The sequence below is a fragment of the Cetorhinus maximus genome, chromosome 1 (genome assembly GCF_964194155.1).
Source record: "Cetorhinus maximus chromosome 1, sCetMax3.hap1.1, whole genome shotgun sequence".
In the NCBI taxonomy this organism is placed as follows: domain Eukaryota; kingdom Metazoa; phylum Chordata; class Chondrichthyes; order Lamniformes; family Cetorhinidae; genus Cetorhinus; species Cetorhinus maximus.
Genome location: NC_135879.1, coordinates 161,887,194 through 161,902,878, shown reverse-complemented (window position 1 = coordinate 161,902,878; position 15,685 = coordinate 161,887,194). Strand labels below are relative to the sequence as shown.

General features: G+C 43.3%; 1 protein-coding gene across 4 annotated transcripts in view; it reads left to right on the top strand.

Moving 5' to 3' along the window:
• The window catches only part of LOC144684808 (kinesin-like protein KIF2A), a 158,333-nt gene that overhangs the window by 104,329 nt on the left and 38,319 nt on the right, over window positions 1-15,685 (top strand). For all 4 annotated transcript variants that reach the window (XR_013577571.1, XM_078549081.1, XM_078549070.1 and 1 more), the window contains 3 exons: window positions 6,003-6,093; window positions 12,008-12,071; window positions 12,193-12,284. Coding sequence is in view for 3 of the 4 variants with exons in the window: in XM_078549081.1 (XP_078405207.1) it covers window positions 6,003-6,093; window positions 12,008-12,071; window positions 12,193-12,284 (247 nt within the window). In the remaining variant the exon portion in view is untranslated. The remainder of the gene's footprint in view (window positions 1-6,002; window positions 6,094-12,007; window positions 12,072-12,192; window positions 12,285-15,685) is intronic.

The window sequence follows — 15,685 nt, the reverse complement described above, 5'->3', positions numbered from 1 at the left end:
ACCTCTCCCTAGCAACAGTTTGAAATGAAATCAGTCTGTTTGCAACTTTGGTGTCACATTTTATCCCGATATGAGCATCCGACCTCCTGTTTGTGCCATCACTAAGACCCCCTAGTTCCATCTGTGTAACATCACCCGACTTGGCCACTATTTCAGCTCATCTGCTGAAACCCTCTTTCATGTCTTCTATCTCTAGACTCAACTATTCCAATGAACTTCTGGCTGGTCTCTCACATTCTACCCACTATAAACTTGAGATAACCTATAACTCCTGCTGTCTGTGCCTCAACTCGCAGCAAGCCCTGTTTCCCTACCACCACTTTGCACGCTAACCTACGTTGGCTCCTAGTCAAACAACATACTGATTTTAAAATTCTCCTTCTCGTTGTTTTCACATCTCTCCATGACCTTGCCTCTATCTATCTCTGCAATCTCTTCCAGCCCCACAACCCTCCAAAATGTCTGTGCTCCTCTAATTTTCGCCTCTTGTGTATTCCCAATTTTAATTGCGCCACCATTGGCTGCTGTGCCTTTAGTTTTCCAGGCCCTGAGCTCTTTAGTATCTTCCATACACCCCTCCACTTCGCTTTTCTCCATTAGGACACTCCTTAAAACCTACCTCATTGACCAAGCTTTTGGTTACCTGACCTAATATCTCCTTATGTGGCTTGGTGTCATACTTTGTTTTATAATGCTCCTGCAAAGAACATTGTGAGGTTTATTACACTAAAGATGCTATATAAATATAAGTTATTGTTCTCCTTTGAGAAGAATAAGAAGAGATTTGATAGAGATGTTCAAAACCATAAGGAGTCTGGACAGAGTAGATGGGGTGGTACTGTTCCCTTTGGCGGAAGGTTCATGAACCAAAAGACAGTGATTTAATGTGATTGGCAACAGAAGCAATGGCAACATGAGGAAAATCTCTTAACACAGTAAGTGGTTAGGATCTGGCATGCACTGCCTATGAGTGTGCTGGAGACAGACTCAATTGAGACTTTCAAGAAAGAATAGGGTAATTATCTGAAGAGAAAAATTTGCACAGTGTGGAAGTGGGATAGCTAAATTGCTCCTGTAGAGAGCTGACAGGGTCACGACTGGTCAAATTACCTACTGTGCTGTAACCATTCTATGAAAGAAAAGAGAATATCAGTATTGATTGAGGAGAATATTAAAGTGCTGGAGAGAAGCATGTCCTAGAGGTATCAGGGACAGAATTTATTTGATTAGAGCTAAGAAACAATAGAGGTACCACTACACTATTGATTGCAATCTATTGGCCACCAACCATTCGGAAAGGTATGGAGTACCAAATTTGCAAGGCAATTAAAGTGAGTTGCAAGAATTGTTCAGTGGTTGTAATGTGGATCTTTAATTATCCTAATGTAAGCAGATATAGTGTAAAAGGGCAGAGAGGGGAAAGAATCTATTAAGTATGTTCAGGAGAATTTTCTAGATCAGAGTGTTTCTGGTCCAATGAGGAAAGAGGCACAGCTAGACCTGGCTCTTGGAAATGAGATGCGTCAAGTATATCAAGTGTCACTAGGGAAACATTTAAGGGGCAGTGACCATAATATCAAAAGGTTTAGGTTGGTCAAGAAAAAGTATAAGGAACAATGCAGAGAAAAAATAATTGGAGGGCCAACTTCAGTGGGGTGAGAACAGATCTGGCTCAGGTCAATTGGAATCAAAGTTTGGCAGGTAAAACTGCAATGGAATAATGGGCTGGCTTTAATGAGGAGATAGTTGAGGTACATTCTCACAAGGAGGAACGGTAGGATAAACAAAGCTAGAGCTCCCTAGATGACGAAAGAGATAGCAAGTAAGATGAAGCAGAAGAAAGGTACATATGACAAATGTCAGGTTGATAATAACAGTGAAAACCAGGCCAAACGTAGAAAATTCAGAGGGGTAATCAAAAAAAACATTAACAGAAGCAAAAGGTATGAGACATGAATGGCAGCTAACATAAGAAGGAATTCAAATGTCTTCTCTCGGCATATAAATAATAAAAAAGTGGTAAAAGGTGGAGCAAGGCGATTGGGACCAACAAAGAGATTTATACATGGAGTCACAGGGCATGGCTGAGATACTAAATAAGTACTTTGCATCTGTTTTCACCAATGAAGAAGCTGCTGCTTATGACGTAGTGATAAGAGGTATTAGATATGCTGGTTGTACTTAGTTAAGTCACCAGGATCAGGTGAGATACGTCCGAGAATACTGAGGGAAGTAAGGGTGGAAGTTGTACAGGTACTTAACTTCCTTTGATAGGCGGTGGTATCAGAGGACTGGAGATAATTGTTGCACCTTTCTTCCAAAAAAAAGGCAAGGATAAGCCTAACAACTACAGGCCAATTAGTTTATCCTTGGTGGTAGGAATGCTTTTAGAAACATTAATTCGGACAAAATTAACAATCACTTGGAAAAATGTGGATTAATTAAGAAAAGCCAGCACTGATTTGTTTTGGGCAAATCATGTTTAACTAACTTGCTTGAGTTTTTTTGATAAGGAAACAGAGGGTTGATAAGGGTATTGTGGTATACATAGGCTTCCAAAAGGGATTTGATAAAGTGCCACATAACAGACTTGTCAGTGAAGTTCAAACCCATGGAATAAAAGAGACGATGACAGCACGGATACAAAGTCGGATGAGTGACAGGAAACCGAGAGTGGTGATGAACAGTTGTTTTTCAGACTAGAGGAAGGCATACAGTGGGGTTCCCAGTGGTCGGTGTTAGGACTCTTGCTTTTCTTGATCTATATTAATGACCTAGACTTGGGCGTGCAGGGCAGAAATTCAAAATTTGTGGATGGCACAAAATTTGGAAGTATTGTGAACTGAGGGGAGGATAGTGATAGACTTCAAGAGGATGTAAACGGACTGGTGAAGTGAGTGGACACATGGTAGATGAAATTTAATGTGACATGTGAAGTGATACATTTTGGTAGGAAGAATGAGGAAAGCCAATATAAAATAAATGGTACAGCTCTAAAGTAGGTGCAGGAGCAGAACGACCTGAGGGTACATGTGCATAAATCATTGAAGGTGGCAGGACAGGTTGAAAAAACAACTAATAAATTTTAAGGGATCTGAACTTGGGATATGGAGTACAAAAACAAGGAAGTTATGAACCTGTAGAAAACTCCAGTTTGGCTCCAACTGGAGTATTGTGCCTAGCTCTGGGCAAACACTTGAGAAAGGATGTGAACGCTTAAGAGAGAGTGCAGAAAAGATTTATGGTTCCAGGGATGAGAAACTTCACTTACATGATTAGAAGCTGGGCTGTTCTTGGAGAAGATTAAGAGGAGATTCGATAGGTGCTCAAAATCATGAGGGATCAGGACAGAGTAGATAGGGAGAAACTGTTCCCATTCACACTAGGGTTGAGAACTAGAGGACACCAATGTAAGGTGATAGGCAAAAGAAGAAACGGTGACATGAGGAAAAGCCTTTTATGTCGCGAGTGGCTAGGGTGTGGAATACTCTGCCTGAGTGTGTGGTGAAGGTTTATTTGAGACTTTCAAAAGATAATCTGATAATTAACTGAAGATAAATTTTGTGGGGCTTTGGGGAGAAGACGGAGGCAGTGAGACTAAGCAAATTGCTGTTGCAGAGCCGACACAGCAGCCTGAATGGCCTCCTTCTGTGCTGTAACAAAGAAAAGTACAGCACAGGAACAGGCCCTTCTGCCCTCCAAGCCTGCGCCGATCATATTGCCCGTCAACTAAAACATTTTGCACTTCCGGGGTCCGTATCCCTCTCTTCCCATTCTATTCATGTATTTGTCAAGCTGCCTCTTAAACACCACTATCGTACCTGCTTCCACCACCACCTCTGGCAGTGAATTCCAGACACTCACTACCCTCTGCATAAAAAACTTGCCCCGCACATCTCCTCTACAGTTTTCTCCTCTCACCTTAAATCTATGTCCCCTAGTAATTGACTCTTCCACCCTGGGGAAAAAGCTTCTGACTATCTACTCTGTCCATGCCAGTCATAATTTTGTAAACTTCTCAATCTCCGTCGCTCTAGTGAGAACAATTCGAGTTTCTCCAACCTCTCCTCATAGCTAATAACCTCCAGACCAGGCAGCATCCTGGTAAACCTCCTCTGCACCTTCTCCAACGCCTCCATATCCTTCTGGTAATGTGGCGACCAAAATTGCACACAATATTCCAAGTGTGGCCTTACCAAGGTTCTATACAGCTGCAGCATGACTTCCCAGCTTTTATACTCAATACCCCTGCCAATGAAGGCAAGCATGCCATATGCCTTCCTGACTACCTTATCCACCTGCGTTACCACTTTCAGTGACCTGTGGACCTGTGCACCCAGATCCCTCTGCCCGTCGATGCACTTAAGGGTTCTGCCATTTACTGTATAATTCCTGCCTGTATTAGACCTTCCAAAATGCATTACCTCGCATTTGTCCGAATTAAACTCCATTTGCCATTTCTCCGCCCAAGTCTCCAACCGATCTATATCCCGTTGTATCCTTTGACAATCCTCTTCACTATCTGCAACTCCTCCAACCTTAGTGTCGTCTGCAAACTTACTAATTAGCCCAGTTACATTTTCCTCCAAATCATTTATGTATACTACAAACAGCAAAGGTCCCAGCACTGATCCCTGCCGAACTCCACTAGTCACAGCTCTCCATTCAGAAAAGCACCCTTCCACTGCTACCCTCTGTCTTTTATGACCAAGCCAATTCTGTATCCATCTTGCCAGCTCACCTCTGATCCCGTGCGACTTTACCTTCTGTACCAGTCTGCCATGAGGGACCTTGTCAAAGGCCTTACTGAAATCCGTGTAGTTAACATCCACTGCCCTTCCATCATTGATCATCTTTGTCACTTCCTCGAAAAACTCGATCAAGTTAGTGAGACACGACCTCTCCTTCACAAAACCATGCTGCCTCTCACTAATATGCCCATTTGCTTCCAAATGGTAGTAAATCCTGTCACGAAGAATCTTCTCCAATAATTTCCCTACCATTGACGTAAGGCTCACCGGCCTGAAATTTCCTGGATTATCCCTGCTACCCTTCTTAAACAATGGAACAACATTGGCCATTCTCCAGTCCACTGGGACCTCACCTGCAGCCAGTGAGGATACAAAGATTTCTGTCAAGGCCCCAGCAATCTCCTCCCTTGCCTCCCTCAGTACTCTGAGGTAGATCCCATCTGGCCCTGGGGGCTTATCCACCTTAATATTCTTCAAGACGCCTAACACCTCCTCTTTTTTGATTTCAACATGATCCAGGCTATCTACACAGTCTTCCCTAGACAAATCGACCGCTAAGTCCTTCTCTTTGGTGAATGCTGATGAGAAGTATTCATTTAGTATCTCTCCCATTTCTTCTGGCTCCACACACAGATTCCCACCTCTGTCCCTGAGTGGGCCTACCCTTTCCCTGGCTACCCTCTTGCTTTTTACTTATGTATAAAAGGCCTTGGGATTTTCCTTAATCTTGGTTGCCAGTGACTTTTCATGACCCCTTTTAGCCCTCCTGACTCCTTGCTTAAGTTTCTTCCTACTTTCTTTATATTCTCCACAGGCTTCATCTGTTCCCAGCCCTCTAGCCCTTACAAATGCTTCCCTTTTCTTTTTGACTAATGCTATAACCATTCTATAAAAAAAGCTGCTGGGGCTGTCTAGGTCAAATGAAAATTTCACTGCTGGGATTGATAGATTTTAGGTAGATAAAGGTATCAAGGGATCTGAATCAAGGCAGTTAAATGTAGTTGAGATACAAATCAAGCTTGGTCTAATTGAATAGCAGAACAGGCTTGAGGCCCACTCCTATTCCTGTGTTTCTGAGGAAAATACAGGAGGGTTTTGGGAAAAGGAGAGAAAGAAAAAAACAACTGCAGTACCTGCATGTTGAATAGAAATTGCAAACCAACTCTGGGAGGTAAGGTGCATGGTTTTTAAATATAAATAACTGAGAAAAACTCTTGCGTGCATTTTTAAAATTTTATTTTTGGTCTTCAGGTTTACAGCTAGACCTCTGGTGGAGACGATATTTGACAGAGGAATGGCAACTTGCTTTGCATATGGTCAGACTGGAAGTGGAAAAACACATGTAAGTATTTGTATTTTTTTACAATCAAGTTCTAAAATATCATTTTGATTAATCAGCTGGTTTAGCTGGAATAAAGTCTAATTAGATTCCAGAGATAATCTTGAGCGAGAGAAGCATGGTTATGTACTTGATTTAGACAGCTAAATATCCAGGCTTGGGCTGACAAGTGGTAAATAATATTCGCGCCACACAAGTGCTACGCAATTACCACCTCCAACAAGTGCTAGGAAATAGAGTTTAAATAAGTTATATTTGTATTTGTGGGTATTAGGAATGAGTTTTAGATTTAAAGTTTGTTTGATTTGTATTTCTGTGTTTGTGTATTAAGGAAAGGTTAAATTGAGTATTAGTTTCACTTTAAAAGGAGTTTGCATTTCTAATGAGAGTTTTACAACTGTAAACTAGGTTAAATAAACAAGAGTAGAAGAATTGGGCTGTTGCCTAGCAACAGGAGTCCAGAGTGGCAGGTCCCTCCCACAGACACACACACAGAAGAAGCGAAACAACAGTTTCTTTTGGAAGCTGTTGGAGTTCAGCTAGTTTTGAAGATAGCTGCCAGAGAAGCCACCTAGAAGGGACAGATAGCCAGTCCCAAGCTAAAGTTGGTTGAATGTAGCTGCCAAAGAGAGACTGGAGCAAAGGGGACAGATGGTCAGCCCCAAGCTAAAGAAAAATCCAGGGGAGTGGAACAGGAGGAAGTCCCGAGAAGACCTTCTAGTCAATGGAAGGACAGGAACCTGGAAAAGATCCTGTTAAGTGAAGTTAAGAGTGAGGGGCAGCGAGAAAGGCTCCAAGCTTCAAATTTAAAGAGACAAAAGCTGCAGAAAGCAGATTTAAAGCAAGAATAGCTTGCAAGAGGCAAGAGGGTCCAAAGAGACAACTGAAGGTCTGTAACTCTTTGTTATGGGCATTTGAAGCAGCAGTTCAGTTGAGTTGGTGAGAAAAAGCGTCAGTTTGGGAGAAGATTCCAAGGTGAGTTCTTGGTGAGGAGATTGGAAACCCTCATGTGAAAGACGGAGTTCAGTGAGACAGGTTGGCTCACAGTGTGACAAGCGTCTAGGGAGAGTTGAGGAGAGATCCATAGCATCTGGTTGAGGTGACATCTGTCGTTTGGTTTCAGAGTGTGGTGCGTCTGACCACAGGTCGCAATTAGTTTACATGGATTGCGTACTTATTGTGGACAATAGAGTATAAGATAGCTTTTATAACTTGTATTATCCTTACAAATCTGTATATATCTGTAAAGGTATCGTTGTGGGTGAAGGAGTATTGTAATATGGTTCACCTTTTCTTGTTCAATAAACGTTTTATTTTTGTTAAAGATTCATTAGCTGACTCCAGTGACTCTGTTCAGTAGCCCCTCTCCATGTATATAAACAAACATATTAAAAGTTAGGATCCATCAAGCTGGGTTCCACTCTGGGATCAGGCTTGTCCAGGGGTAACCTCAGTAGGGATCATAACATAAGAGAATCTAACCATCGCCCCTTGACATTCAATGGCATTATCATCACTGAATCCCCCACTATATCCAGGGGGTTACCATTGACCAGAAGCTGAACAGGATTAGCCATATAAGTATTGTGGCTACAAGAGCAGGTCAGAGGCTAGGAATCCTATGGTGACTAACTCACCTCCTGACTCCTCAAAACCTGTCCACCATCTACAAGGCACAAGTTAGGAGTGCGATGGAATACTCCCCACTTGCCTGGACGAGTGTAGCTCCAACAACACTCAAGAAGCTTGACACCATTCAGGACAAAGCAGCGTGCTTGATTGGCACCTGATTAACAGACATTCACTTCTTCCACCACCAGCACACAGTGGCAGCAGTGTGGACCATCTGCAAGATGCACTGCAGGAACTCATTAAAGCTCCTTAGACAGCACTTTCCAAATTCATGACTGTGACCACCTAAAAGGACAAGGGCAGCAGACACATGGGAACACCGCCCCCCTAGAAGTTCTCCTCCAAGCCACTCACCATCCTTATATTGGAAATATATCGCCATTCCTTCACTGTCGCTGGGTCAAATCCTGGAATGCCCTCCCTAACAGCACCAGTACCTATACCACATGGACTGCAGCGGTTCAAGAAGGCAGCTCACCACCACCTTCTCAAGGGCAGTTAGGGATGGGCAATAAAGGCTGACCTAGCCAGTGATGCCCCTATCCCATGAATGAATAATTTTTAAAATGAAGTTGTTTTACTTAATCATTGGCAGTAATGGATTTATATAAGACTTGAATAGAAACTTGTACCAAAACTTCCATTTGTTATTGCCTTCCATCATCTGGTAGGAGGTATCTAGCCAATACCACATGTTGAAGTTCCATACTAGCTAACGAATGGGGTGAAATGTGAGTTTAAGCATGTTGTTACGTCAGTTATTTATCCTGATTGAGACTGACTGAAAAGTCTGATAGGTACGTTGAATTCTGTTATTTTACTCTGGTATTTCCTAAGCACTTGGATCCCTGTTCCTTACAAATACTATTGTACCTTTTATATGCAGTGTAGCATCTTTTTGTTACTACATTTAGCTTGGTAAGTGTGTCATGAGCCCAATGTGCTCTTCTAGATGTTGGAAAGTGGTAGAACAAGTACTCAAGACTAGCAACTTCAGAACACGTTTATCAATAGTAACTGATGAGCGATATCAAAGAATATAAAAAATTGCAATAATTTGCAGATTTTTTAAAACACAATAAATATGACCTTTTGCTCTTTGAGACTTGTGATATTAACGACATATAGGGCATCTACAGTTCCGGGGACTATCCCCGTCAATGCCTATCTAGGCGTTAGATCTAAATCCAGCTATCAACTAACTGCTAATTATTTTAGTCTTTGTGGGCCATCTGGTGTTTTTCAAGCCAGTTGACTGATGCGGTGAAATGGACAGCTTCCAGACTCTTTAAGCAAAATAGCTTTTAATCACAAAGGTACTATAATGAAAAGACAGAAACAAGATACGCCGTGGTTACAATGCTATATTTTGGAACACTGGTTTCCTCTGCTGATCATATACAGCATAACCTATTGTTAATTATCCATTTATTTCGTTTCCTTAAAGGAATGTTCTGGAAAAGAATTCTCCTTGCCCCCTAATGGTAATCAAGTAAACCTCAGAATAGCTATCCTTAGCTATATTTCTTAAGTATTTGCCCCAATTTTCTGCAGGTGGGTAATATTTATCAGTGTGTACTTTATTGCAAGTGCTTATGTTGAAACACCAGAGTGGCAGGACACTCATTACTTCATTACTACATCATCTTCACTGCATTAATAGCCTTGGACTATTGCATTACCACAAGGATGTCAGCAGTTCAGGGGCAAAACCCTTATTCTCAGAGCAATGAATACAGCCTTACCAGCAGCACCCACATCCTGAGGGACTAACATTTTTAAAATGATGCAGTTTAGTGTAGAGAAATGTGATATGATGATACATTTCAAATGGTACTATATGCAAATTGGAAAGATATGGAAGACTATGCATGAAGCCTAAGGGTTCAAATATTTAATTTAATGAAAATAAGTGTGCAGGGAGAGTAACTATTAGCCAATAGCATTTTGAGCTTTATCTAGAATCATGGAATGTTTACAGCATCGAAAGAGGCCATTCAACCCATTGTGTCCAAGCCAGTTTTTTCCAAAGCAACTCAGACCCACTCCCCACCCTTTCCCCTGCAATTTTGTTCTTTTAGGTGCTTATCCAATTCCCCTTTGACAGCCACAATTGAATCTGCCTCCACCCACACTCTCAGGCAGAGCATTCCACATCCTAACTGCTCATTCCGTTAAAAAGAAAAATGGCACTGTTGGGTCTTTTGCCATTCACTTTAAATCTGTCATCTGTTCTCGACCCTTCCAAGGTTTCTCTTATGTACTCTCTGCAGATCCATCCTGATTTTGAACACCTCCATCACATCTCCTCTCAACCTTCTCTGCTCTGAGGAGAACAGTCCCAGCTTCTCCAATCTATCTACAGAACTAAAATCCGTCATCACTGGAACTATTTTCTGCTTCCTGTGACTCAGCCAATTTTGTATCTGTGCAGCCACTATACCTTTTATTCCATGGGCTTCAACTTTGTTGGCAAGCTTATTATGTTGTACTTTTGCAAAAGTGTTTTGCAAGTCCATGTAAACCACATTCAACTCTCTCTGTTATGTCATCAAAAAACTCAATCAAATGAGTTAAACACAGTTTTCATTTAACAAATGTATGCTGACTTTCCTTAATTTACCCACACATGTCCAAGTGACAATTTTGTCCCGTAATGTCATTTCCAGAAGCTTTCCCACCATGGAGATAAAACTGGTTGGTCTGTAGTTGCTTGGCTTATCCTTGCACCAATTTTTGAAAAGGACTGTAACATTTGCAATTCTCCAGTCCTCTGGCACCACTTCTGTCTACAGAGGAATGGAAGATTATGGCAAGTGCCTCTGCAATTTCCTCCCTTACTTCCCTTGGTGTCCTCTGATGTATCCCTTCTGGTCCTGCTGATGTACCAACTTTAAGCACAGCCAGCCATTCTAACGCCTCCTCATTATCAATTTATCAATCCTATGTCTCAACTACCTCTTTCACAATGACTTTGAGAGCATCTTCCTTGGTAAAGACAGATGTAAAGTGCTAATTTAGTACTTTAGACATGCCCCCTGCCTCCATGTGTAGCACTCCTGTTTGGTCCCTAATTGGCTCTGCCCCCTCTTAATACTCTTACTACACGGGGAGGCGGTGGCATAGTGGTATTGTTACTAGACTAGCATTCCAGAGACCCAGGGTAATGCTTTGGGTACCTGGGTTCAAATTCCACTATGGCAGATGGTGAAATTTTAATTCAATAAAAACCTGGAATTAAAAGTCTGATGATGACCGCAAAACCATTGCCAATTGTCATAAAAACCCATTTGGTTCACCTTTAGGGAAGGAAATGTCCTTTAGAGACGGAAATCTGCCATCCTTACTTGGTCTGGCCGACATGTGACTCCAGACCCACAGCAATGTGGTTGACTCTTAAATGCCCTCTGAACTGGGCAGTTAGGGACGGGCAATAAATGCCAGCGATGCCCACACCCCATGAACGAATATAAAAAAACATGCCTATGGGAGATGTTTGGATTCCCTTTTATGCTGGCTGCTAGTCTCTTCTCATACTCTGCCTTTTCTTATTTCCTTTCTCGCCTCCCCTCTGAACCTGTCTCTTCTATAAAGGCAGCTAATTGTTCCGTTACAGTTTTCTCTGCAATCTTTGATTTCAGTTTACCTGGGCCAGGTCTGTTCTTTAGATTGCTTCTTGTCCTTTTCCATAGTTAATCTAAACCTTATGATGCTATGATCATAAAGGGAATTTAGTGGAAGCTAAGTAATAAATTTGTAAAACATTGAGGCCACAGTAGAGACTAAATGTAATTTTGGGCAACCAATTATAGAAAAGACATTAAAATTATAGATTATATAGAGTCACCAGAATGATGTCTGGCATGGGAAATTATTGTTATAAAGATAAGCTCAGGGTAGTGTGACAATTTTTACTGGAACACAAAAGGTGAAGAGGTAATTAGAGTTTTTAAAATTATAAATAGGAAAAGATTTCTTCCTCTAGTCAGATTGTTGGTGTTGAGGGTTTCATACGATTAATTAAGAGAATGCAAAATCCTAATCTAGCATACTGCTGTAAATTAAAACTGGAAGAAAGGCAAGGGAATCTTGGGTTTATACAATATAAAGATAATATTAGAACTTCAAGAAGTTATTTACGCAGATTGTAATTTAACACTCCTCCCCAAAAGAAATTAATCACAAAAATTACAATTCAGCATATTTATTTTGGTTTGTATTGTAAATATATATTCCATGTGTTAATACCTCCATCCATTGAAATTTCTCTGATTTAACATTTCAGACGATGGGTGGTGACTTCACAGGGAAAAATCAGGATTGTTCTAAAGGAATATATGCACTAGCAGGTGAAGTATTTTCATAAGTAACTTATTAAAAAATATTTTTTTTTTAAAAAGCAACATTGTTCTAATGTTGGGTAATTTTTTCTCTTGTACATTTCATAAATTTTTATCAACTTCGTTACAGCTCGGGATGTTTTTCTAATGTTAAAGAAGCCAAATTACAGAAAAATAGAACTCCAAGTGTTTGCAACATTTTTTGAAATTTACAGTGGTAAGGTAAGTGATTTTATTTGATGATTGCTAACTAAAGGATGAATATTTGTTCCCATTTCAAGGCAGTTCAGATTTTATCTGTAAACGTAAGTTCATCTTAAAAGAAATAAATTTTGGTTAATTATTTCTTTAAACAGTCAACAGAATAGCTTTTTGTATTGACTGTACTTAAACAGCAAACAATTTAATTTATAAGGTCTTTCTGACATTAAAAATGTCCCAGGACACTTATGAAATTGGCATGTGGAAATGATCGTGAAGCTAGAAAAGAGGTTTTATTAAAGAGGTGGATTTTGAGATATTTAAAGAAGAGTGTATTAAGGAGGGCCAAAGCAGTTGAGAACTCCAGGGCTGGTGGTGGGATGCATGAGGCTGGAGTCTGGGGTGCAAAGCTAGGGTGGAGTAATATCATGGTGGGACCTTTAAGATGATTTAAAACTTGGAAGTATTGGGGAATAGGGAGCCAATAACAACTGAGGTGATAAGCTGATGGGATTTAGTATAGGACAGGATGCATGTAATGTTGGAAAGGCTTTGGGCTGAAGTTTCCCAGAATTGCACTAATTGCGGTAGCAGGCGGGTAAGATGGAGTCCTACCCGCCGATGAAAGTGGCAGGTTTTCATGCCCGTCTCACTATATATTCACTCCCACGAAGCACGCCATTTCCATGGCGGGCGGGCTCTCATTTGCCTGCTCACCATCACCCTGCTGTTGCATCACGCTGGCCGCCTTCTTTAAAAGGCAGCCGCCAGCAAAGCACTTAACGCCACCAACTTACCACCACTGCCTGGGAGACATGGCCAGCAAAGGCAAAAAGATTGCAGCCCCCCGTTTCAATGACCAGTCCTTCAAGCAACTGCTTGATGCCGTGGAGGCCCACCGGGATGTGCTCTACCCCTGCTTTGGCCGCAGGATGGGTAGCAATGTCACCAATCCAGCTTGGGAGGCGGTGATCAGTGCCAACACCCTTCAGAAGAGGACAGCCACCCAGTGGATGAATGATCTCCTCCGTTCCGTCAGGATAAGTCACTCTTTTCCTCACTCCCAACTCACGCACACACCCCCATCACACACCCACAGGGCCCTCGCTCACTGCCAGTGCAAGAGACATCACCATTCACTCTTTCACACACACCATCAGTGTCCTCATCCCTTCCATGGGACCATTCACCCACACAGGCCAGGCATACTTATCATCTGGCCCGGCAGGCGTCCTAATACACACTTCCCCATCTCTATCCGTGCAGGACAAACTGGCTCACAACAGGAGGGAAAGTTCGCAGACAGGTGGAGTGATGCCGGAATTCAAAGTTCTGACAGAATTTGAAAACGGAGCCATCCAGCTGGCTGGCGATGACCAGGACCAGTCCTGTGCTGACGTCAAGGTCGGCGGTGCTCTACCAAGTTAGGATCCAGCAGTGCAACATCCATCAGACAACCATGGCGTGAGTGATGTGTCCTCTTTCACAGGCCACTGCCATGCGCTAATTATCTCCCCTCGCTTTCGCAGGCACATCTGGGAAGCAGCCGACGGAATCCACGACACAGAGCCTTCAAGCAAGCTCTGAAGAAACCTCTGAAGAGGAATCTGAAGGTTCCCTCCCTGAAGTCCCGTCACAGCGCTCACCCACACCCTCCACTCAAGCAGAGACACACACCTTGGTGGGACCTAGCTTTAAAGTAGCCTCAGGACCACAATCTGGTGAGCACACCGCACTTTCTGATCCACAGCAGGCGGAGGCAGGGACTTTCCATGTCCGTGGCACTTGGAGGACTGCTGGAGGCCGGAACATTGCTGAGTCTGAGTCAGATGACAATCTTCTGGACTCAGTCATGGCACAGTTGCTGGAGCTGCGAAGGCAAGCTCAGGAACATCAGGAAGGGATGGCCGTTGCATTCCTTCGATTGCAAGGCACGATGGAGGAGTCTGTCTGTCTTCAGGCTGAGGTGCTGCATGGGCTTAACTCCATCGCTAATGCCATAGTTTGCCTCCAACAGTGTGTATGCAAAATCTCACTCCAGCTACCCCTTCCACTCACGGAGTTAGCCAGGAGCACCCATAGGGAGGAAGATCAGCAGGTGCATACTCCGAGGTTATCCACTCAGGTGACTCTGGGAGTGACTGGCCCATCTGATTCCCCTCTTCCTGTGACCTCTGCAGATCCAGCTTCACAGGCCAAGGAGGGTGCCACTGCCACACAGCAGGAACCCGAAAGCAGGCCGGGGCCCACCAAGTCCCGGCCCTGCAGTGGACACCCGCCAAAGTCATCATAGACAGGGCGGCGCAGTCAGCAGGCTGCCTCCACCTTCGCTGTGGATATCCGGGGAGCACCAAGACGTAGCGGCATTGAAAGGAAAGTTAAGGAGAATTAGTTGCACAGCCTGGGCACAGGTGTTAATCACTTGTACATAATGTCCACTATTGTCAATAAACTTCCAAGAATGTCTCCCTGCCTCTGGCTCCTTGTTCTGAGCAGTGTTCTTGTCAATCAGATGTGAAACTTTTCTGCTCGTGATAAAAGGCAGGTGTCTCAGTCCAGGGCCTCTTCCCTGTGTTCTGTGCAGCCTTCAGACCACAGTGATGGTCCAGCCTCTCACTCCCTGGGAATATCACTGCTGCCTGGACCTCGGCAGTGCTGGTCATTGCTGCCAGAATGTAGTGGGCAGGCGCCACAGAGTTCTCTCATTCTCTCGTGTGCTCTCAGCACTTTTAAGGTGGGGCTGGCCCCCATCACACTAGCATCTGCAACCAGTGATGCTGTGCACCAGCTCCTGAAGGGCTGAGGCGCTGAAGGCGGACACAACATCAGATGCATCTAAATTTTTTTAGCTGCGTCTCTGAGATGGCCCTGATCATGGAGCGCAGGAGAGCTACCCTCGGCCAGACAGGAGTCAGACATTCTCAGAGGCCATGTGAAGATCTATGGAGTGTCCTCACTGCATTTTGTCATCATCCTCCTGCGATCGAGCGACTATTAGGGCCTCTACTGCATCTCCATGACAGAAGCATTCTCTCAGAGGGTGTTGGGGCTGAGATGAGCCAGACCAGAGTCAAACGTTCACAGCTGCAATGTGAGGATCTACGGGGACACCTCATTGCATGTCGTCATCATCTTCCACAAATCTGGCAGCTATGAAGGTTCCCGAGTGTGCCTGCCTTGTCTAGCCAGTGCGAGAGCCTCATCCCCGTTGTCGTCGCCGAGGACCCCCTCACCCTTATTGATGGGATTGAAGGCCGATAAATCCCCAGGGCCTGATAATCTACATCCCAGAATACTTAAGGAAGTGGCCCTAGAAATAGTGGTTGCGTTGGTGGTCATCTTCTGATATTCTATAGCAAAAGTAAGCCAAGAAAGGTGGCCAAACCATGGCTTACAAGGGAAATTAGAGATAGTATTAGATC